The 25,347-nt window shown below is 41.3% G+C and overlaps 2 protein-coding genes across 3 annotated transcripts; both read left to right on the top strand.

Moving 5' to 3' along the window:
* The first annotated feature begins 3,093 nt into the window (after positions 1–3,093).
* On the top strand, positions 3,094–24,533 carry LOC134655821 (retinol dehydrogenase 13-like). Of its 2 annotated transcripts, none has more exons than XM_063511304.1 (8): positions 3,094–3,269; positions 11,414–11,489; positions 12,457–12,583; positions 13,703–13,839; positions 15,077–15,233; positions 16,551–16,719; positions 23,567–23,771; positions 24,375–24,533. In XM_063511304.1, the coding sequence occupies exons 2-8, from the start codon at positions 11,416–11,418 to the stop codon at positions 24,502–24,504; spliced, it is 999 nt and encodes a 332-aa protein (XP_063367374.1). In that variant the 5' UTR covers positions 3,094–3,269; positions 11,414–11,415; the 3' UTR covers positions 24,505–24,533. The 2 variants fall into 2 exon arrangements, with proteins under 2 accessions (XP_063367374.1, XP_063367373.1); XM_063511303.1 differs by having other exon boundaries at positions 11,411–11,489.
* On the top strand, positions 3,276–5,557 carry LOC134655808 (patj homolog). The gene has a single exon (XM_063511285.1). It carries the CDS (start codon positions 3,459–3,461, stop codon positions 5,439–5,441), a length of 1,983 nt encoding a protein of 660 aa, XP_063367355.1. The 5' UTR covers positions 3,276–3,458; the 3' UTR covers positions 5,442–5,557.
* Positions 24,534–25,347: the final 814 nt, after the last annotated feature.

Here is a 25,347-nt window from a genome sequence, read left to right as displayed (position 1 = left end):
CTTTTCCTCGCACCCTGTATGTTTTTTCCAAAATCTGTAAAAGCCAATCTTCATTAATTTGAAATCGAGGGAAGGTCTTCTAAGACCGTTTTCTCGTAGCAGCACGGGATCTGGTAGCTGCCCTCACTGACCCAAAAAGAAAATCCACCCTGTATTAGTTAGTGTGGTTCAAATCTTGGAAATGGCATTTGAGCCACTTTCGGATTTCCGATTGAGTTGAAATTTTGGATACGTATGCAAATCGGATGACAATGCAATCGGGTGACAAAAATGACTAATAACTAGTTTTTTACCAAAAACTTATTCCCTATTCCAATATCTTATACTGATAGGGTATGCCCATTATAGGGGGCCCATTACTGGATCCACGTCCATTACCGGGGTTCCATTACTGGAGCTTTGGTGTCCATGACTGGAGAAAAAAAACATACTTTTAATTTATTAATTATGTGGAAACTAACTGCAGTATCTTTGATACAACACGCCTGAAACATGAAAGAAGGATAGGATATTCATCTTTTAACAAGCTAAGCGGTAGAACTTTTACATGTATCAGGGAAATATCACAAATACTCCAAATTTCCTCTTAAATGTCCCATGACTGGTGCCGTTACTATATAAGGTATTTGATAAGTACAGTCAGCAGCAGAAGTTGCTAAGCGGGCAAGGTGTTCAAAATGATCCTGACGCGACGCGATTTTATTGTTAAGAGAATAAGAGCGTGTCAAGGCAATTATGAACACCTCGCCCGCTTAGTAACTTCTGCTGCTGACTGTACTTAACTAATATACTCATGGAGAAATTTAGAGGAACGCAAAAACAAGGTTTAATATATTACTGGATTACAGCACCTAAAGTAATTTCAAAATTAGTCATTAAACTTTGTAGGCACCTCTGGGGGCCGATTTTTGAATTTCGACCGCTCGATTTTGTGTATTTCATTCAATAATATCTCCAGTCGAGCGGACGAAATTCAAAAATCGGCCCCCTCTGAAGCGTAAATCTAAAATCCATTTAATTAGTTCGATTTGATTTTATTATCGAAATTTTTATTTCTTACAAACTTGTAGTTTTCGAATTTTTCCCTGTAGGTACTTGTAGGTAGTGTGTAAGACGATGTTACTTGCCAAATTGCATATATAGTTCTAGGTCAACGGGATGTAGATATAGATACCCTATAAATTTTAATTCCCTTGAGATTGTGTCAAAATAAACATTTTTTTGCGGCATAAACGGCCTTTTTTTACGTTAACTTAGAAGTTTGTTTTTTTTTTCACAACTTCAAGCGGCTGTAGACCTGAGTATATGGTTTTAATTTTAACTCGTTAGGGTCATTGCGCTAGTTTCCGTCCATGCTCTAGTTTTCGTCCACGTCAGACGGATTAGCGAATCATTTTTTTTATTCTTACTTTGCTACTTGCAAAGTATCATTTTTATACCTATAGATAGATATATTATATTGTTTAGACATTAAGGATTGCAATAAGTCCAGATCTGTGCAGCAATGTAGGTTTATATTTAAATTTCGTCTAGTGGACGAAAACTAGTGCAATGACCCTACCTACCTCCATGCGTTCCCGAGATACCTAAAGGGTCTTGACAGACAAACGGACGTACGGACAACAAAGTGATCCTATTAGGGTTCCGTTTTTTCCTTGTGTATTGTTCAGTGATCGTTAATTTTCCAGCAATTTTGGTGCAGCATTATTATTGGTTAAAAGCATCTGTATGCTCTACTCTAAGTGGAATAGATAATTAAGGTTAATAACAGTAATATTAACCTTAACCAATCCTCTCCCTAGAAAAAAATGAAGAAAATCCTTTATTTTTACTATGCTGCACCAAAAATGCTCGAAAATTAACGATCACTGGTATTGTTACAGCCTTCAATTATTCCATTAGTTAACCATAATAACTTCTTAGCGCCTCAGATACGAGGTAGGTACTTACCTAAACATTTTTTTTACTTTGACTGCATGTACCTATACTTACATATAAGACGAGAATTATGGCTTTTATTGCGCTTTTAACCGTATGTACATATCTTTTACTCAGATATAAAATTAAAATCCATAAAACTACCAAAGAAACTTAGGTATATATAATTGTACATTAGTCCCTATACATATTGACGAATCATGTATACAATGTTGTTTATTTTATTTAATAAATATGATTAAATATTTAAGTATTTTTAATGGTTGTTTTATTTTTTCCGGGCTGCCTTATAACTTACAGATATTCTAAAACTTAAAATTGATGTCTATTTATTTTATGTACTTACCCGGGACCATGCACTTCGCACGGTGCCAGTAGGTACTTATGAAAGTACCATTAGTACCTTGTATTCACTGTAACATTCCTATGTAGTAGGTGCCTACTTACCAAATCCTGCAATCAAAGTTAGTTAAATGTTAAATGATCCCTCTGATTTAATTTCCTCTCATTCCCTACAGCAGTGCATTGTCAAATAAAACAAAAACGGTTAATAAGAGCATTTGACCACAAGGGCAAGGCCAAAAATGTAAAGCAACTGTGCCAAAATATCGGAAACTCGAAAGAACATGGTAAACCCTTGGTCATAAAATATATCTTATACCTTTAAACGAGCAATTCTTGTATATTTATTTATTTATATGTATATATATTTCGGGGATCTCGGAAACTGCTCTAACGATTTCGATGAAATTTGGTATACGGGGCATTTCGGGGCCGAAAAATCGATCTAACTAGGTCTTATCTCTAGGAAAACGCGTATTTTTGAGTTTTTATTTGTTTTCCGAGCAAAGCTCGGTCTCCCAGATATTAAAATATAAAGCGCCCAATAGATGTAGTACCCAGTGCAAACTTGAAGGGAGCTATCGACTAGCGACATCTAGTGTTGAATAGCCACATTGTCAAAAGCCTTTGATTACCGCGCCATCTATTGAGCCAAATTAAAACTCCTTTTGGAGCAACAACTACAATGCCATCTATGTCTTGGCCGGTGACAACATTTAGTTGCAACTAAAAAGTATTCGAGACAGTGTTATTGTTGCTGCAAGATAATCATACCGGACAATTGAGACAAATCTTATGGTTTTGGCATTCTTTAGATTCTTAAGTTAAAATTGCAGATATTTGGTTAGGCAGTGGCGTGATTTTGGAGTATTTACATAACATTTCATAATTTAGTCAGTTTGTTTTGACATTTTGTTTCACAGTTTTAATTATTCACTGGACACACCTGCTTCGAGCTGGCCACATTTTCGCTGTCTCCGTTTCAGCAAGTATGTAAATGTCATTTTTATACTATAATTTACAAAGAAATAGTTTAATCACGTTTTACGTTAACATTTCGGTGGTTGCGCGTATATTTTGTGTGATAAGCACGGGTGCCATGTGGTCGTCGGGGACGCATAACCTCGGCGCGGCGCTCGGGCGGCGCATCACGTAACGTCGGGTCTTCGGGAGTGCCGATGGTGAGAGCGGAGATGGTGCTGAGTACTGAGTGGGCGCTAGTTGAGGTGGTCGAGCTCACGAACGACGGCAACGGGCTGGGGTTCAACTTAGTCGGCGGGAGGAGTACAGGGGTAGTGATCAAGTTCGTCGTGCCTGGCGGAGCGGCCGATAAGGACGGGAGGCTTCAGAGCGGGGACCACGTGCTGCAAGTGGGTTCGGTGAACCTACGAGGGTTTACGTCGGAGCAAGTCGCGTCCGTGCTTCGTCAGGCCGGCGCCACCGTCCGGTTGCTGGTAGCCCGCCCGGCAGACCCCGCGGTCGCCCTCCGCGCGCCGCTGCCCGGGACGGCGCTCGTGCCTACCAAGATCCTCTCCGATCCCGACCAACTCGACCGCCACCTCGTCGAGAGCGGCTACGCGGCCATCTACGACCTCTCCCAGTGCTACGGCGAATATGTCAACGGGCAGAACGGAGATGAAAACGTAGCGGCGGTTGTGAGCATACTCGGCGAAATCCCACAAGAAATCCAGGAACAACCTGTTGTATCGGTGTCTCCAACAATTACTATTACTGTTCCTGTGGAATTGCCTAACTCGCCTGAGGTAGAAATAGTTCATGTAGATTTAAACAAAAACGTCTATGGTTTAGGGATCACAGTAGCTGGTTACGTTTGTGAGAAGGAAGAACTATCCGGTATCTTTGTGAAGAGCATCATAGAAGGAAGCAGTGCTGAGCAAAGTGGACAAATTAAATTAAATGATAGAATAATAGAAGTAGATGGAAAATCTTTAGCAGATAAAAGCAACCCTCAGGCTGTGGACATTTTGAGAAACACAGGTATTTCGGTGCACTTAGTGTTAGAGCGATATTTAAGAGGTCCAAAGTTTGAGCACCTGCAGCTAGCAATATTTAATGAGGAGCGTCCTTCGTCACCGTCACCTTCCACGACCACACTCTCCTGGTTCCCCGTGCCTTCCCAAGATGACAGTACTACTCAAATAGAACCGGAGCGGGACTCCAACACTACTATAGATTCCAGTGTATTAGAAATTGTTGATACTGAAGTGATTGAACCATCTCAAGAGGAACTTGATAAGAGACTGGATGAGATACTAGCTGTAGACAAGGAAGAAATTAAGAAACGGTGGTCAGAAGAAATTGGCCAAGAAAAGTCCATTTTGGTTGCTGAAGTGAACAAGCTTGGTGCCTTGGGGATCAGTCTAGAAGGTACTGTAGATGTAGAAGGTGGCCAGGAGGTCCGGCCGCATCACTATATCAGATCTGTGCTTCCAGAGGGCCCGGTTGGACAGCAAGGGACCTTAACGGCTGGAGACGAGCTTTTAGAAGCCAACGAATACAGACTACACGGGCTGACACATACAGAAGTTGTAAATATCCTCAAGCAATTACCAGACCGTGTTAGGCTGGTTGTAGCACGCCCTGAAAGTGGTCCTCGGTCTGTTATCAACTTAGCATCCGACCGAGAAGCATTTGAAGCTAGAAAAATAATATCTGGCAGTCTTAACAACCTTACTACTCTCATCAAAGCTCAGTCAGACACCTCCATCAACACATCAAGCACTGCAACTCTCACTAACCACTCTGGTCTCTCCAAGAAATCACGCTCTTTAGAGTGTGTATCCGGGCTAGCCATGTGGCAAAGCAAAGAGGACATTGTTGAGCTTGTGAAAGGAGACCAGGGTCTAGGCTTCTCTATATTAGACTACCAGGACCCAATAGATCCACAAGGAACAGTAATTGTCGTCAGGAGTTTAGTTCCTGGTGGCGTAGCTGAGAAAAACGGAGAGATATCTCCGGGAGACAGAGTCATGTCTGTTAATGGAGCTAGCATTAAAAATGCGACTTTAGACCAAGCAGTGCAAGCCTTAAAAGGCGCTCCGCGTGGCGTCGTCAAAGTCGGGATAGCACGTCCGATGCCGCCTCACGAAAACACCAAATCTAAAAGCACGAGCACTCTAAACACTGTAAAACCAAGTTAATCTTTAATCTGTGATTAAACCAGTACTAGTCAAGTTAAAGTCATATCAAACTTACGCTTAATTGAGATTAACATGCAGCGTCTCAGACGCGGCGCTTGTCTTTAAAAAAAACTACAAAGGCACTGGTGGTCCTAAAACGTAAATGAAAAACGTGCTAATTTTCTAAAAAAAAACTGATGAGATTTCTACTCAATGTTCCCAATATTTTGTGTGGATATCTTTGAATTTAATTGCATGATAAAAATATACTTACAAAAGCTGGACGTCATGTAAAGACATTCTCTATTGTTCAAACTTTAAGCTAAACATTGTTGCCATGCAAATTTCACCCATATTCATTGACTGAATTCATTACAGATAAAAATGAATGATTAGCTTGATAAATATAATACCTAAATTATATTATTAACTTTACACCCTAGTCCTACTTCTTGATTCTAGGTTCGGACCATCAGTAACAGCCTAAAATTACACTCATTCAAAAACTCGCCGTATGTACAGGCCGTAAGGCACAAAATGCATTGCAAAGTCTGTAGACTAGTCAATACTTCATCATTTGGTACGCGAGGACCGCTCAACTCTATGATACAATAATAATGTACGCTTTACTAGTTATATTTTATCATCGTACGATCACGAAACTTTTGTAATGCACAGACTCTTAAGGTAGCTAACCTGTTTCTGCAGGGGCCTCGGTCGTTGAAAAACTTGGAGGATATAATCAAACGGAGACGCCATGTCTGTAATTTTCTGTACAAAACAGTCTGCCGATTTTTGCGGGGGAGGGGAACGTCAAATGTATGCGTAACGTAAAAATAGCCATGTCAGATAAACGTCAGTCCATACATTGTGTATGACCGTTGGCCGCCTATTTTCGACAGAGGGGAAAGCCTGTTAATGGCTACTCCGTTTAGTTGTATCCTCCAAGTTGAAAAATGAACTTTATAGTCATCATTATAAGGTGCCTAGAATGTATCAGTCAAAAATGCACTTTCGAAAACTTAGCCATAAGTATAAAATTTTCTAATGTATAATGAACTCTACGACAAGATCACAAAGTTCATTTTCGATTAAATCAGGCACCTGCGTTGTGAATGTAAGGGCTCACTTAGAGACTTGTAGGACTGCATTTGTTTACTAGTCTAGGCCTTCTGCACTGCCTTCAGGATCTAGGTAAAAATATAAACTAAATTATATGGCAGGACCTCTTATTAAACAAATATTAGATTTTCTAGCAAACTTAGGTTGTAAACAACTAATCAGTAATCACAAATGTGTAGATATTAAACTAAGGGAGCAATTATATAAATACGAATTTTATGTAAATAATATAAATATCAGTTTTAAACTTCATTGTCTAGAGGATTTGAATGAGAATTGAGTTTTTTAAATGTATTATTGTGAGTTCTACAGCGACTTGTATCTCATGAAAAGAGATGGACAATCTCAGCATTTTATATGTAAAATAATATCTATTTCAACAGACATAAGTCCAATGTGGCTAATTTCGTCATAGGGACTATTCTGTCTAGCGTTTTTCTGGAACAACGAACAAAATGGATAATTTCATCGACAAAGCAGCGATTGTTTTTAGTTTCAGCAATCAAAAGCATATGGTTTTTTTCCTATGGTTGAAAATCATAGAAATATACGCCCGTGGACGAAACAGTCCCTATGACGGAGTTAGCCACATTGACCTTACAAGACCTATGAATGTATAATTTTAGTATTGCTTTTGAAATTGGCACATGCGCTTATTCTTGCCATAACAATTACACTCTTGCCTTATTGATCTGAAACATACGTATGTAAAATGTAATCATATTTATTCTTTGCATTTTGTTATATTTGTTAAAGTATATAAATGTACGCTCAGCCAAATAGAACCTTGGGTCTTGGATTTATGTTAAGTGAGTGTTTGCTAGAGTGAAAGGGTAATACATATAATTATATTACTTTCTCTCCCTAGCAAATAGCTGCCTCCGACCCATTAATCTTTTTGAAGTGATTGATTCCATTATATTCTAAAGGGGCCCACTGATTACCAGTCCGCCGGACGATGTCGGCCTGTCAGTTGTTCGGAACTGTCAAATTTTTGTTTTAACTGACAGATCGATATCGTCCGGCGGACTGTTAATCAGTGGGCCTCTTAAGGTTCTATTCTGTTGTCAGTACATAAATTGTTAATACAGAGTAAGTAAGAGGTGCACGATACACTAGAGGAGCACAATGTGATATGGATGTTATTTGTAAACTATTTACTTTGGCACCCTGAATAAAATTAGGGCTTTTTATGTACCTACCTGGTACCTACTTACCTTCTAACAGTGGGTGTTATGTGTAGGCATTTATTTGTTGAGAATGTAAAGCTAAACCAATTTAGTTATAATCGCATAGTCTGATAACCAAATGCAATCAGTATTGTCACCAGATATATCGGAAAGGCCAAGGTGCTCATAAATATCTGAGCAAAATGCCTCGGCAATAGATGCTTCTTTTGTCGAGGCGTAAGAACGCATGTGACCATCGGTGGACCTTATTTATTTGTAATACAGTCTACGACTTGTCAGATAAAGCCCAAAATTTAACAATCAAAACACAGTCTTACGTCTTTGACAATAGAGTCGTGTTTACATAATTTATGACGAAAATTTGGATTTATTATTGATCATACTTAATATAGAATTCTGAAAAGCTTTACATTTTAATTCATACCTTATACGTAAAATTTACAATAATTTTATAATTACTTATACTCATTTATATTCCCGTTGTTTTAACTTCTTTGGTATTGTTTGACTACTTACAGATCTCTATAACTATAGTATTTATAATGTATATGTAAGTGAATCTTTTAATAAAACGGAATGCACACATACAAGGAGTTATCATTTTTAACCACACACTAAAACACATAATCAACACCCATACATTTATTGCCCATTCCATTTTTTTGCCTTGTATAACCAAATACATAAGAGTTTGGTCTAGTTCTTTTCCTAAATATTGGCCGGCAGTATTGCTAAAGAATAAGAGCCTAAAATTAAAGTATTCGACTTATCAAACAACACAAAATGTGCTTTACCTACACATACAATTTATTAGACAATAAACCCAAACAATACATGGATATATACTTAAACTTATATGTACGTGTGCATTCTATATTTAGACATGTTAAGCAAACTGTCAATTTTATTGTAATCATTAATCTCACTTTACCATAACATAGCTTTTAACTCGATTTTGGCACTCTTTTGTAATGTATAAAATTACTACGTACGGTTCAAAACAACTAACACACACCACTATCTAGTGCGAACCTGTTACTTTCTTGTTTAACCAATAAACATTAAATCTTGTCAAAAACAACATGTCTTAAGAAAAAACAAGTGAGTGTTCCCAAAATGTAAATAAAAAGCTGTTTCTGGGGCATAAAGATATTTAGCACAAGTAGCTTAAACAGCATCACGCTGACACTTAAAATTAAAAAATGCTAAATGTAATCACAAACAAATGTTAAACATAATTATGCACCTGACAGAATAGTATAAATTTAATGCTTAATTAATAATTATACAAAGATAATTTTTCTAGCATACAGGCGCCATCTATAATTGTATTCCTAATGTATCTCAGCAAAATATACAAAGGAAATATTTGTAAGAGGCGTTAATTAGTGCAAAACATTGTGGAAACAGGTTTGACAGCTGAAGTAGATGGCGCTATACGGCGCATTCGTTACGTGCTACAGGTTTGTCAAATGTTATAGCCTGGCAACATATATTATAGTCCTCATGCGGAACCATCTACTTCAGCTGTCTAAATTTGTTTCTACAATTGTTTACACTTTTATTCTAACAATTTTCAAATGTGAAAGAATCCCTAAAATGCAAAGATCATCTAGCAAATTCGCTGTTACATAGCTTGCTTGTTTCATTATGTCATTACCACACTCCAAATCTTCCTTTAATCAGACTGAGTATTTTGTATAACCTGAATATTTATAATAGTCGAGGAAACCCCTATAGGCAATTAACTTGATGGTTCCTACGAGTATGTCTACTGCTATAAAATAATCTGCTTTGTTAATTAAAGTTTCACCAGGAACATGTAAAAATGGAATTAGGTCCGCAATTACTACTCTCTAAATCTCTTTAAGTTGTCAATAAAAAGTTAAAGCTTTTATCGTTGCTATATTGTTTAAAATAGTTATTCTTTTTGATGAAGGTAATACAATATAACTCTTCAAAATGAAAACTCAGGTCATGGCACATTACCAAGCAAACTACTTAATTGAAAAGACTTGTACCTATGTAGAACAGTCGTAAAGTCTAAGAAGAGCCATGTCCCAAGTTTGACAGCTAAAGGAGATGCCTAGATGGCGCATGTGTTTTGTGGTAACTGCAGGATTGTCAAACGGCAACTTTTGTCTCGTTTTGGTTGAAGTACCTACACATTACTGGTGAAACTTTACTTTATTACCTATACTTAAATGTAAGCTAATTTGTACTAATTTTGAATGTACCAGTGAGATGTAACATAAGTAACGTTAGCTTGGCACTGACTATTAGTGCAGGACACCACAATGTTAGCCTTACACCGTATCAAAAAACAAAATTATAATTATACAAGTAAACAAATATCGTTCTTTTTATTTAACTTGAGGACACAATGATCTGTGGGAACCTTTTAGGCAGAATATAAGTTTTTTGTCATATCATTTGATATTTACCAGTCGCTTTTCGGTGAATGAAAACATCGTGAGGAAACCGGACTAATCCCAATACGGGTCTAGTTTACCCTCTGGGTTGGAAGGTCAGATGGCAGTCGCTTTCGTAAAAACTAGTGCCCACGCCAATTACTGGGATTAGTTGCCAAGCCGACCCCAGGCTCCCATGAGCCGTGGCAAAATGCCGGGACAACGCGAGGAAGATGATGATAAGTTTTTTGTCATGCAAAGTTGTTGGTCGTACATATAGAGACAAATTCCACCAATGTCAAAAAGTTAAATCTAAGGGCCCACCGCGAAAAAATTAAATCTAAATGTTATCACTTTCTCTATTACTCTTCTCCATTCGAGTGATAGAGAGGCAGATAACGAAAATTCGTTTTTTTTTTAGATAGGCCCACTGTAGGAGGGTTTCATTGCCTACCTACTTTGAATTGTTGCAAGGCACGAAAGACAAAGTTGCCTACAACATTTTTCTGAGAGGAAAATACTACACAGAAACTTACAAATGGATCCAAGTTAAAGCTTCAATGAACAAAGAAAGTCTTTTTGAGTTAGTCTGGTGAAAAGATAACAAACACCTTGACACACAACTCTTATATTTACCTATTATCTATAAGCAAGGTTTTTCAGTGCCTCGCGCGTATTCTATAAAGGTGAGTAAAAAACGTACCTACCTACTTAGCCTAAAGGCCCAGTCATACAAATGATAAATCCAAAACTTGACACTGAATTTTGAACCTATAGTGTAGGGAATAGATTTGATTTTAATTTGCCAGAGGCCAAGATCTCTGATGACTGATGAGATGGCTTAAAAATTTAACGAAACAAATTAAATGCAACTCTGTTCCAATTGAATATGGTTTAAAAATCGAACTGAATAAGTACTATAGGTAGGACCTTGGGCCTTTTTTTTTTTTTTAAATATTATAGGACATTATTACACAAATTGACTAAGCCCCACGGTAAGCTCAAGAAAGCTTGTGTTGTGGGTACTCAGACAACGATATATATAATATACAAATACTTAAATACATAGAAAACAACCATGACTCAGGAACAAATATCTGTGCTCATCACACAAATAAATGCCCTTACTGGGATTCGAACCCAGGACCGCGGCTTCACAGGCAGGGTCACTACCCACTAGGCCAGACCGGTCGTCAATGAGGCTATATTTACACATAATCAATAAACATACCCGCTGCCACGCACTAGACCTTTCCTTTTGTTGCAGAAGCCATGTGGGTGCCGAACCTCCCGGTGACGGTGCTCAGCGCCGTCGCTGCTACCGCTGGCGCCATCTGCATCTTTAAGTGAGACCCTCAAACATTAAAATAATGACTAGCGACCCGCCCCGGCTTCGCACGGGTTAACAAATTACATAAACCTTCCTCTTGAATCACTCTATTAAAAAAAAACCGCATCAAAATTCGTTGCGTAGTTTTAAACATCTAAGCATACATAGGGACAGACAGACAGCGGGAAGCGACTTTGTGTTATACTATGTAGTGAAGTACATATATCCGTAAGGGATCTTTTAAGTTCCATCAAATCAGCGGTATCTGTTCCCCTTCCCCGGCCGTCCGTTCCCGGCTGCTTATACAGTCGCCATCAGATACAGGGTGGCCCAAACCTTGGCATCCAAAAATGTTTTTTAGATTCCTCACGTCGTGGGCTGTCAGAATATACCCCATGTATGTTAGCCGATTTTTCGTAGTTTTCGAGTTATGAATTTTTAAACTTTTAACTTTTGTTTTGAAATTCCGGGGTTCCCATACAGGGTGGCTAAAAAATAACTGCATTCCCGTCGCCAGGGAGGTTTTGGGATTATACTGAGCAAATTTTACTATGGAACCATAATCCCAAAACCTCCCTGGCAACGGGAATGCAGTTATTTTTTAGTCACCCTGTATGGGAACCCCGGAATTTTATAACAAAAGTTAAAAGTTTAAAAAATCATAACTCGAAAACTACGAAAAATCGGCTAACATACATGGGGTATATTCTAATAGCCCACGACGTGAGAAATCTAAAAAAAATTTTTGGACGTCAAGGTTTGGACCACCCTGTATATCGGAGCGGCCAAGGTGTTCACAATATCTGAACACGCACTCTAACGCCCTGACAATAGAGGCGTGTTGAGATATTTGTGAGCGTCTTAGCCGCTCCGATATATCTGATGGCGACTGTACAAAGCTAAACTACTTATACCTACGTAAACATTCCGCGCCACTGTCCACGAAGTCATTAAACACTTTCAGCCCTATTTTTGTTTTTCAGAGACCGGCACAGCGGACCCGCTTTCAACAAAGAGGTGCGAGCGGAGAACAAGACAGTAATCGTGACTGGCGCCAACACAGGCATCGGGGAGGCTACTGTCTGGGACTTTGCCAGGAGGGGCGCCAAAGTAAGTTATTAAGACGACGAAGGAAAGGATGACGAAGCCTGTTGCGGATTTTATCGCTGTAGTTTTTTGTGACGATGCCTGTAGCTGATTGTAAATTTGTGTTTACCTGACGAAGCCTGCGTTGCGGATATAAAAGTATGGTCTCTGAATAAACATTTTATTAATTATTAAAAAAAATTAAGGCGATTTAACTTTTTATAAACAGAAATAGATGTTCATTAACACACCATTCTCACCGATTGTGATGGTTCTCGAGTTATACTGCAGTCTTGAAAGCCAAGTGCGCCTTTACCCTATAGTAGTTATCCCTAAGTTGATTAGGGAAGAAGGCACAGCCCACGCAACCATATTACTACTGTGTATTTTAATATTTTTGTGAAAGGTTTGTGACGCTATAACTTTTTTGTATAGACAGGAAATAGAAGTACCTACCTATAGAGAAAGATCGCCTACTCAGTGGATAGACAGATAGACACAGTAAAGGCATATGCAGGACCCAAGGCCCAGGCTTGCATGAAAATGGTGGCGCTCAGCGTCCGTGACACAGTCAGTAGCAAAAGTTGCTAAGCGGGCCAGGTGTTCAAAATGATCTTGACGCGACTTTATTGTTAAGAGAATAAGAGCGTGTCAAGGTAATTTGAACACTTCGCCCGCCTTAGCAACTTCTGCTGCCGACTGTACCACTCTCAGCAAGGAGGATTACGACTGGAATGAAGAGAACATTTTGTTATAGTTTGTAGCTTTATAATAGACCCCGAAGGCTAATCCTATTGTCTATTGTTCAGTAAAACCGCACGTGCTACTTACCTGCAAAAAAGGGTCCTAATTATTCTATTTGGCACCTGAGCGCGGGCTAGTCCAACGCTCAAAAAACCAGTGTAGGTGCGCTCTCCGATAACGCGCCTTTGTTACGCATCTCGATGACACATTTTAGACTGGTTCTGTAGCGTTCGACTCGCCGGCACTCAGTAACCGAAGTACCGATTTTTTATGCAGGTGGTTGTGGCACGTGGCACGAGCGGTTTTTCTTAACAATAGACAATAGGATTAGCCTTCGGGGTCTATTAGAAAGCTACAAACTATACATATATAGTGAAAGTGAGTGTTTATTTCTGCCAGGTATTTATGGCGTGTCGCGACATGGAGAAGTGCGAGTCGGCGCGACGTGAGATCGTGCTAGAGACGGGGAACAAGTACTTGTACTGTCGGCCGTGCGACCTCGCCTCGCTCGCCTCCATCGCCGAGTTCGTTAAAAGGTTAGTAGAGTCTGTTTATAGTTCGTTTTTTTTAGCATTAGAAAGGACTTGAAAGAAGGTAAGCGATCTTGACATGTCTTAATTGAAAAACACTTTTTTTAAATCAGTAACTATTACTTATGAAAGCAGAAGAATATAAATGATCGTATTAGATTCATAATTGTTACATATTTGCCGTAACTTATTTTTAAAATGTGTTTTTCAATTAAAAGACACATCAAGATTGTTTACCTTATTTCTAATGCTAAAAAAAACGAACTATAGACGACAACGGTTTCACTCACTTGAATTTTTAGTCGCTATTGGCGACATGTTGCGGGCCCTTCGGGGGTCCTTCCTCGGGCTCGAGTGCTCGCGGCGAATTCAAGTGAAACCGTTGTCGTCTAAGCGCCACTTGCACCATCTCACTAACCCGGGGTTAACAGGTTACACCGTTAACCCAGCGTCAAATAGTATTGGTCACTATGGTAACTCCAGGTTTAACCGGTTAACCCCGGGTTAGTGGTATGGTGCAAGTGGCCCTAAACAGGTTAAAATATGTCTCACGAAAGTTTAATATCGGTTAGTAGAGTCTGTGCGGAAAGAGAAGGGTCGTGGAATATTAGGAAACCTAGGGCGGCTAGATATTAGGGGCGGCAGTCTAAATATATGAGGGGTACTATAGTGGACGCAGCATGGTTCAATTTTAATCGCCTGTCACTATGCCCGTCACTTTCGCACTTACATAGTTGTTAGAACGTGACAAGCGACAAACATACGACCGTGCTACCGTCGCAGGGCCTGGGGCCCAGGGCAGCTAATACTGCAAATCCTCCACTCAGGAAACCAATACATTCTATGACTCTTATTCTTTTTGTACACAGACTATTAGTGACGAATTTTTGACTTGTCTTGACTTGACTTCCCGATAATTAACGTACAACTCCGCAATATGTGTGATAACATAATGCCTGTCTGTTTTGAAACAGTCATGTTACCCTTGCAAACCCATACTAAACTTAAACACCTTTTTAGGGTTCCGTACCAAAGGGTAAAAATGGGACCTTATTACTAAGACTCCTCTGTCCGTCTGTCTGTCCGTCCTTCCGTCTGTCACCAAGCTGTATCTCATGAACCGTGATAGTTGAACCTGTTGCCGCTATTTGAACTACTCTATACCTACTCCTATGGAATCATGGACATGTAACTTTCACAATACAGGAAAAGCACTAGACCCCAATACTTTTAATGGCTCCAGGTTCAAAGAAGAGGAGCCCCATCTACACGTCCTAGTGAACAACGCCGCCGTCATGGAACCTCCACAAGGCGTCACTGCAGACGGCTTCGAGACGCAGCTAGGCGTCAACCACCTGGGACACTTCTTATTGACCAACCTACTGCTGGACACGCTCAAGGTATATATTTATTTTATTTTATTTATTTTAAACTTTATTGCACAATATAACAAATAAAGTACAAATGGCGGACTTAATGCCTAAAGGCATTCTCTACCAGTCAACCACCAGGCTAAACAGAAACAGTAGGTGCAGGCATTAAACAAAAAAAAAACGCAGAATAGGTAACTTAAGACAATAAAATATAGCGATATATAATACATACTAACGAAAATAAACTTACATATACATACTATAATTAAATAAACTTACATATATATTAATTTATGTACCCAGTGCAAAGAATACTATGCCTACGATGGACAATTAACCAGTGAGTTTGTCGAAAAAATGCTTGCGTAACATGCGCTTAAACGAAAGCTTGGTTTGAGCCTGTCTGATGTTGAGTGGGAGATCATTCCAAAGCCGGATCGCCTGAACGGTGAAGGAGTTAGAGATAAAACCGGTACGATGAGAAGGAAAAGAAAGCTTGAGACTACGGGACTCACGAAGGGTGCAACCTGCTCGGGCGGTAATAAAATGAAATTTGGATCTAAGATAGTCTGGCGCATTTGGATCAAATAAGAGAGTGTATAGTGTGCACAGAATACGTAAGGACCTCCGTTCACGAATAGGAAGCCAGTTAAGTCGACGGCGATATGCAGATATGTGGTCATATTTACGGAGTCCGAAAATAAATCTGATGCTGTTGTTAAGAAGGCGATCTAGTTTGCTCAGAGAGACTTCTGTGATATTCGCATAACACACATCAGCATAGTCTACAATAGGTAACACAAGAGCCTGAACAAGGAGAACCTTGGTGCCAGTCGGAAGGAAATTTTTAAGCCGGTATAGGGCTCTAAGAGTGTTAGTGACCCGACGACATACGTCAGACACCTGCGGTTCCCAAGTCAGGCCGCTGTCAAGAATCAACCCCAGGTTTCTCACTTGCGATGACAGCGGCACAGGTATGTCTTCGTACGCGATAGGAGACAAGTGAGTGAGGTCAGCTACGGCGAGTAAACGGGGGCTATATACAAGGTAGTGAATGAGGGCGTCAGGCAGACGGCTTCGAGACGCAGCTAGGCGTCAACCACCTGGGACACTTCTTATTGACCAACCTACTAGACACGATAAACATATAATACAGGGTAGTGATGATGCCGTAGAGCATCACGGTATGGCCGACTGTTTTGAGACGCAATTACTCGATATCTATCTCTATCAGATATTTTATACCATTGATTTAATAGGTAGTAAAGTAGTATATATTACTTGTACTAGTTTAATAGGTAGTATATAGTACTACTTTATTTTACATCCTTGTTGTTTTCGCAGACTTCAGCCCCCAGTCGAGTGATAATTCTATCCAGCGGCGCACACTACAAGGGCCATATTAATAAAGAAGACCTCAACTTCGCCAAGAAATACGACGCAGCGGCCGCTTACAACCAGAGCAAGCTGGCCAACGTACTGTTCGCCAGGGAACTGGCTAGGAAGACTTTAGGTAATAAACTAGCCTTATCTTTCTTCCTTTCTTTTTTATCTGTAGGCGATAGTTCCTTATTTCATGTCTAATGTAAGTTTAGGTATAATCTTAAATTTATTTCTAGTATTAAGAAATCCAAAGACTTCTTTACAATGTAAACTATATGTAGTTTCAAAAAATCCCTGGCTACTCATTATGTCATTGTATTAGTCATAATTTTAATTAATAAGGTTTATTTGTGCATACTAACTCCATCTGTTGAGTCTAACACACTTTATTGTGAATATTTAAAATTAAAGTCACAGAGGGCGCTGGCGTGTATACTTAACCTAAAACATATTGCGAATGTACCGTTACCTATCTGCTCACCACGCGACACGCGAGCATTCTCTCATATTTTCACTTCAAAAACCTAGTTTTTATCCATCTTCCACCTGCGTACCCTACAATAAGCTGGTCCTTCGAACCGGATCTCATGTGAACAGTGCCAATTAATGTTTTTAACGCCACCGAAGATGGTAATTACTCGCCGGCAAAAAGAAATGGCCGAAGCGAAGGCGAACTCGGTACCGCCGCCTACAGCCGACGTGTTACCTGGAACTTCTAACTCCAAAAAGGAAGTCAAGACCTCTGCACCCTCTGTTGCAAGCAGTAGAAGATCTACAGCATCCTCCATAGCAAGGCGTAAACAGCTGGAGTTGCAAGCAGCAGAGGAAAAGGCTCGAATCCAGATGGAGTTGATCGACAAACGCCTAGAAGCTGAAATTGCCGCCGCCGAGGCCGAAGATCAAGAAAAGTTTGACGTCGCTAGTTTAAGTGAAGTGAACCAAGATCGAGTGTCGGACTGGTTGACCCAGCAACAGTATGCCGCCGAGCACCGCCCACCTGTGCCCCCCGAGCCGGTCGCGCAAGTTTCCGATCGTGCAGCACCAGCACAGCATGTGGACACCGCTAGCAGCATCATGGAGTTGGCGAATGCCCTAAAGAACATGATGGGCCAATCATCGTCGCATCGCGAGGAACGTCTACTCAGCCGTTTGGCCACTCCGCGCGACCTACCTATATTTAGCGGAGACAGTCTAGAATGGCTGCATTTTAAAAATGCCTACGATGAATCATTATCGTCGTGCAAATACTCAGAATACGAGACTCTGTCCAGACTTCGACGAGCACTGCGAGGCGAAGCCAAAGAAGCTGTCACCGACCTACTGATTGGCAACACCTCATCCAAGGATATCATGGATGCTCTCGAACTTAAATACGGACGAGCAGAAACTATTATTTGCAACATAACTGCACAATTACGTAAGTTGCACCCGTTACCTACGCATTATCAGCAAGATTTAGTTAACTTCGCCACAAAAGTAAACAACTGCGTTGCAACTATACGTGCATTAAAACAAAGTGATCATTTACGCAATCCTGAGCTCGCGTCCGCTATTACAAGCAAATTACCGAGCACACTTTTGGGAAAGTGGACTGAATACGCTTACGAGAAGATTCTAGCAGGAGAATCCAAACTAGAATTGCTGGCACAATTTCTGAAGAAAGAAGCCAACATGACCCTGGTCACCGGAGCTGTGCAGCCGCGAGAAGTGAAAAAGCCAGCACCGACCGAGCCCCATTTTAAACGCGACAAAAACGATGACAAAAGTCGTTATACGCACCACGTACTTGCTACCAGTACCAGTACACGAACTAATCATATTTCGTGCTCATTTTGTAAGAAAGGCGTACACTCACTACCAGACTGTCGCGTATTTAAACGTGCGATGCGCAGAGATAAATGGAAATTTGTTAAAACACAAAGATTGTGCTTCAAATGTTTAACCGCACGCCACGATATAGACACCTGTGATGCACCTGACTGCGACATAGAGGAATGCGGACTAAAACATCACCGCTTACTTCATTGGAAACAAGCTACATCTACGAGTACATTATCATCGGACTCCGCGACTCCCGTGAGCAACGAGCAACCGAGCACGCCGCTCCCGCCGGACCCGCCGCTTGCTCAACCGCGCCGCGCTGCCAGTGACGCCGCCGATGCTACGATCGCTCACGTCGCGACGCCCAACGATGTGACGGCCGACTCGAACGAGAACGTGTTATTAAAAGTAGTCCCAGTGAAATTGTATGGACCCCGTGGTGAAATACAGACTTATGCGTTACTTGACGATTGCGCTGCCGTTTCGATGTTGGACTCTAGTCTAGCCGATGAACTTGGTCTACAAAGTGAGCGTCCTAGTGCGATAAGATTCGTTGACGCGTTCGGGATTGAAGTGTATCAATCTGACGCGCCTAAAGTTCGCGCCAAAATATCTGGACTGGACAATACCTTTTACGATATAAGTTTGCGTAAAAGTTCGAAATTAAATATACCACCGCAAAATTTATCCGCCGTTAATCAAATTTCGTGCAACAAGTTAGCTGGAATAAAAAATATTGTTTGTAAAAAACGTGTTGTGCCTCGCTTGCTTATAGGTGAAGATAACTATTATCTAATAGCACCGCTCGAGATCATTCATGGTGGCAGAAATGCTCCATATGGAACCCGCTGTCGGCTGGGATGGTGCATCCACGGCTACTGCAGTCGCGCTCACTCCTCCGCGTCTCAGGTAAGTCACAGTGTTTGCCATCTCGCTCACTCTTATGATGGGATCGACAGTACTACTAATCTTGATACCAGTGCACTTAATGACCTAATTAAGCAGTCGTATTGCCTAGACTCCATAGGAGTTTCGACCTTATGTCGCGAGAACAAGGCAAATCTGCGTGCTATTCAGATTTTAGACGAAACTGCACGTTTGATTGATAACCGATGGGAAGTAGGTTTGCCATTTAAACAGGATAACTTTACTATGCCCGATACTTATAACTATGCATTATCTCGCATGCAATCTTTGTTACGTAAATTTGAATATGATCCTGTTTACGCTAATAGGTATGCTCAGGAAATAAATAAGTTATTATCCGAGGGGTATGCGCGTGAGTTGCAGGAAAACGAACTCTCAGTCAATCACGTATGGTACATTTCACATTTTGGTGTACAAAACGTAAACAAACCCGGTAAATTAAGATTGGTTTTTGATTCAAGCGCACGCGCTAGGAATAACATGTGTTTGAATGATTATCTATTGACCGGGCCTGATTTATATAACTCGCTTTTAGGTATAATGTTGAGATTACGCGAGAAGGAGTTCATCATTATTGGTGATATTAAGGACATGTTTTTACGTATTAAAATTCGTCCCGAAGATCAACATGTTTTTCGATTTCTATGGCAAGCGTCAGCCAGTGATCCGATCAAAACATATGTAATGCAAAGCCTTATTTTCGGTGCAAATTGCGCGCCCTTTATCGCGCAACATATAAAAAATAAAAATGCGCTTAAATACGAAGACCAGTATCCCGAAGCTGTTCAAGTGATTATAAACTCGCATTATATGGACGATTGTTATTATTCCACAGATAGTGAGGAAAATGCTATTCAATTAATTAAAGATATTACGTACATACATAGCATGGGCGGCTTCGAGATACGTGGTTGGTCTAGCAACAGCAAAACGGTTTTGAACGCGTTACCGGCCACGGCGCTGGCTCAGTCAGCTGTTCAGTTCAAGGACGGAGCTACGAATATGACTGAGCGCGCTCTCGGTTTAATGTGGCATCCTGCCGACGACACCTTTAGCGTAAAAGTGTCGACTGGGCAGATCTCGTCCGAGATTTCAAATGGAAGCGTTCCGCCTACAAAGGCTAAAATGCTTAGCATTATTATGTCAATTTATGACTTACATGGTTTTCTCACACCGTTTGTTATAAAAGCTAAAATTTTATTTCAAGACGTACATCGAAGCGGAGTCGACTGGAAGTGCCACATCCGGCCTGAAGAACATACTCGTTGGAAGGTTTGGCTCGACGAGTTGAAACAGCTGGAGTCGCTGCGTATACCGCGCTGGTACCTGCGCGCCGGCACCTGGACGCCGTGCTATGACTCACCGTCTACGTCTGCGTCTTGCGAGAAGATACTGGATATACAGATGCACATTTTTTGTGATGCATCGATTAAAGCCTACGCCACGGTAATATATTGGCGATTTACGCGTGCTGATGGTTTCGTACTCGTTTGTTTGGCTGCTAGTAAAAGCCGCGTAAGTCCTTTACGTCCGATTTCGGTCCCGAGACTCGAACTTCAGGGATGTCTGCTTGGGACACGGCTGGCAAAGACCGTTGGCAGTGAGCAAAAGAATCTGGTGCCAAGTAAGCGATATTTTTGGACGGATTCCAGTACTGTCTTACAGTGGGTAAGAAGTGACCCCAGGAGCTACAAGCCTTACGTTGCTCATAGGCTTGGGGAGATCGATGAGCTGACTAATGTCAATGAATGGCATTACGTGCCATCTCGTTTGAACATAGCTGATATTGCTACCAAGACGGATAGCCCTCCGCTGAACTACGGTGACACCTGGTTTCAAGGTCCTGCATTCCTGCGTCAACCCGAAGATCAGTGGCCAAAAGACTTGAAGAACGCGAAGATCGTCGAGGAGGCTACCTGTGAAAAAAGAAGTATTAATGTGGTTAGTACACTTGAAATACACTCACCTGTACCCGATGAAGGACGTTTCTCCAGCTGGATCCGACTCGTACGCACCGCTGCAAGAGTTTTATATTTTATAAAAATATGTAGACAGAAGTGTCAAGAAAGAAAACTAAATCAAGGAAGAAAGAAGAATGAAAAGAATAAAGACACAATACAGCTCGATTCTGCAATGATGAAGAGGGCAGAAAAACATATAATAAAAAAGTGTCAAAGTGATACCTTTGCTGCCGAGATTGCCTGTGTAACACAGGGTAAACCACTGCCGTCAAACAGTCGTCTACTAAAAGTGACTCCATATTTAGACGACGATGGAATCCTTCGTGTTGGCGGCCGCATAGATCAAACTGCAGGGGTAGAACTGTCAACTACACGTCCACCAATCTTGGATGGAAAACACAGAACCACTCGGTTATTGGTTGAATACTACCACAGACGTGCCATGCACGTGGCGAATGAACATGTCGTGAACGAATTACGTCAGTCTTATTGGATCGTAAATCTGCGTCCGACTGTACGCAGCGTCGCCGCGCAGTGTTTGTTTTGCCGCTACCGACGCGCTCGACCGCAGCCTCAGAGAATGGGTGATTTACCTGCCGCGCGCTTACAGTACAGTCGAAGGCCTTTTTCATACACAGGGGTTGATTTTTTCGGCCCTATGGAGACGACCATTGGTCGAGGAAGACAGAAAAGATATGGCATGCTCTTTACATGTCTCACTGTGCGAGCCATTCACATTGAGATCACAGAATCACTGAGTACGGACTCTGCAATTATGGCGCTCATACGTATGTCTGCTCGCCGTGGCACCCCGCTGGTTCTATTTTCAGATAATGGTACAAATCTACGGGGAGCCAACAACGAGCTGAAGACGAGTCTTCAGCAACTGAACGTAGAAAAACTGCGCGAAGATGGAGCCGTCAGAGGGATTGAATGGAGATTCATCCCTCCCGGAGCCCCTGAAATGGGCGGCGCATGGGAGCGCATGGTCCGTACAGTTAAGACGGCGCTCAAGGTCGTCATGAAGGAGCGCGCATCACATCCTGAAACCTTATCCACGTTGATGGCAGAAGTGGAGGCTCTCGTAAACAGCCGTCCTATCACACACGTGTCGACGGATCCCGGTTACCCCGAAGCGTTGACGCCTAACCATTTTTTGATTGGCAGTTCATCTACTGGAGCTCCTATCGGTAAGTACGACGACTCTGACCTCTGCCTCCGCAAAAGGTGGCGCGTAGCTCAGCGTCTTACAGATATGTTTTGGGCTAGGTGGATAAAAGAATATTTACCTACGCTTTTACCTCGTCAAAAATGGACTAGGGAATCTAGATCGTTAAAAGTAGGAGATTATGTGGTACTGGTCGATCCCAATTTAGAGCGCGGCTCCTGGCGACACGGTGTAGTGAGCGTGGCGCACGCTGGCCGTGACGGCCGCATTCGAGTGGTAGATGTGCGCACACGCTTAGGTCAATTGCGCAGACCTGCCACACGCGTCGCATTACTGTCCCCAGTTGATGGCTAGTGCTTATCAGCACTAAGGGGCGGGGATGTAGGCGATAGTTCCTTATTTCATGTCTAATGTAAGTTTAGGTATAATCTTAAATTTATTTCTAGTATTAAGAAATCCAAAGACTTCTTTACAATGTAAACTATATGTAGTTTCAAAAAATCCCTGGCTACTCATTATGTCATTGTATTAGTCATAATTTTAATTAATAAGGTTTATTTGTGCATACTAACTCCATCTGTTGAGTCTAACACACTTTATTGTGAATATTTAAAAATAAAGTCACAGAGGGCGCTGGCGTGTATACTTAACCTAAAACATATTGCGAATGTACCGTTACCTATCTGCTCACCACGCGACACGCGAGCATTCTCTCATATTTTCACTTCAAAAACCTAGTTTTTATCCATCTTCCACCTGCGTACCCTACATTATCTTTCTTCCTTTCTTTTTTTATCTTTCTTCCTTTCTTTTTTATCTTTCTTTCTTTTTTTTTCTTTAATTTTCCCTTTTTGTATCTTTGCTTATGCTCGCGACTTCGACCCCCCCCCTCCCTTTCCCCCCTTTTAGTAAGTATTCTTGTATTTTCAAGACCTTTTCCCCCGACTTTTAGTAAGTATCCTTGTAATTTCAAGCTCCATTTCAACCGCACAAGGAATTTTCCGAATTAAAGGTGTATGTACACATATATATATGTAGACACTTATAACAGATTGTAAACTATGTGTGTATCAATTTGAATATTCGTTTCATAATTCCAGACGCAAACATAACCGTAGCAGCCGTAGACCCCGGCCTCAGCGACACGAACCTCTCGCGCCACCTAGCGGTGTCAAAGAGCATCACCCGCTTCGTCATCTACCCGCTGTTCTGGCCCGTCATGAAGAGCCCCAAGATGGCGGCTCAAGCCGTGGTGCACGCGGCTCTGGATCCGGATGTAGCTAAAACTGCGGGGGAATATTTTGTGTATGTACCTTATGATAAACAACCAACTCACGCCATCTAGCGGTGTCCAAGAGCATCACCCGCTTCGTCATCTACCCGCTGTTCTGGCCCGTCATGAAGAGTCCCAAGATGGCGGCTCAAGCCGTGGTGCACGCGGCTCTGGATCCGGATGTAGTTAAAACTGCGGGGGAATATTTTGTGTAAGTACCTTATGATATACAACAAACTCGCGCCACCTAGCGGTGTCAAAGAGCATCACCCGCTTCGTCAATTTCGTCATCTATCCGCTGTTCTGGCCCGTCATGAAGAGCCCCAAGATGGCGGCTCAAGCCGTAATGCATTCAGCTTTGAATCCGGACGTGGTGACATAAGCGAGACGAACCTCTCGCGCCATCTAGCGGTGTCAAAGAGCGTAACCCGCTTCGTCATCTACCCTCACTTCTGGCCCGTTATGAGAAGCCCCCACCCCTAGATAATAAACTTTGGAACTAAATGGTTGCCCCTTCCCCTCTTGGCCATCGGCCATATCAATTTGGTGACGTCCTTGGCGCCGCTGCCAAGTCATTGCAAACTTCGTTTATACAGATCTAATAAGTATAAATACATTCCCGTTACCAATTTCAGTGACATGAAACCTACGGAGCCGTCAAAGGAAGCCCAGGAGTTCGAGTTGGCGGCCTGGTTGTGGCGCGTCAGCGAGAAGTGGACGCGGCTGGCCGAGTACCGCACGCAACTCAAGACTGCTGCCGCGTAGAATTTATATCCGACCCAAGGAGATAGTGTATATACAGTGGGTCTCTATTGTTTCCCAAATAGTTTTAAGCCATAATGTATTGCTTGCCCGCAAATTCCTTAATCATAATCAGAGATCGGACAAATTTGCGACATTGCTCGCATTAATGTGGACATGACTCCAAAATTGATTAAATAATTAATCATTTAATTAATTTCATACCTGAGGTTTAATTTTGATTTGTAATCAATAAATAACACAATGATTTCTTATAATGTAAATTTATTAAAAAAAATACAGTATGTTTTCCAAAATTTCTGTAGGTACTCATTTTTTTATATCAAAAATATATTTAAGTGCTATTTATTGACTAGGGAACAAAATTAAATCTCAGGTAAAAAATTAATTAAATGATTAATTATTTAATCAAATTTGGAGTCATGTCCACATTATTGCGAGCAATGACGCCAATCTGTCCGATCTCTGATCATAATTCATTTGGTTCACAAACGCGTCACTATTCAGGATTTCCATAAAACAAACCTAACCTATAGGATAAACTAACGAAAATTCTGAAATGTTAACGGTTTCAGTTATGACTAATGATAATATGACAAACAATACATTATGGCTTAAAACTTTATGGGAAACAACGGGGCCCCATATACAGTCGCCATCAGATATAACGGAGCGGACAAGGTGTTCAAAAATATCTGAACACGCACTCTAACGCCTTGACAACAGAGGCGTGTTCAGATATTGGTGAGCACCTTGGCCGCTCCGATATATCTGATGGCGACTGTGCCAAGGGAACTTTACTTGGACGAAACACAGGTTTTATTAAAGGCATTTATTATGTGTCTT

Source organism: Cydia amplana, chromosome 17, assembly GCF_948474715.1.
Source record: "Cydia amplana chromosome 17, ilCydAmpl1.1, whole genome shotgun sequence".
Lineage (NCBI taxonomy): Eukaryota > Metazoa > Arthropoda > Insecta > Lepidoptera > Tortricidae > Cydia > Cydia amplana.
The sequence above is the reverse complement of the archived record's forward strand: the minus strand, read 5'-3'. Positions and strand labels throughout refer to the sequence as shown.

What these genes read in the sequence shown, in the direction of transcription:
- LOC134655808 (XM_063511285.1), top strand. Translation starts at nt 3,459, where the DNA reads ATGGTGAGAGCGGAGATGGTGCTGAGTACTGAGTGGGCGCTAGTTGAG.
- LOC134655821 (XM_063511304.1), top strand. Translation starts at nt 11,416, where the DNA reads ATGTGGGTGCCGAACCTCCCGGTGACGGTGCTCAGCGCCGTCGCTGCT. An exon ending in ATCGCCGAGTTCGTTAAAAG is followed by an intron (nt 13,840 to 15,076) that starts GTTAGTAGAGTC and finishes TAATGGCTCCAG; the next exon opens with GTTCAAAGAAGAGGAGCCCC. An exon ending in ACTGGCTAGGAAGACTTTAG is followed by an intron (nt 16,720 to 23,566) that starts GTAATAAACTAG and finishes TCATAATTCCAG; the next exon opens with ACGCAAACATAACCGTAGCA.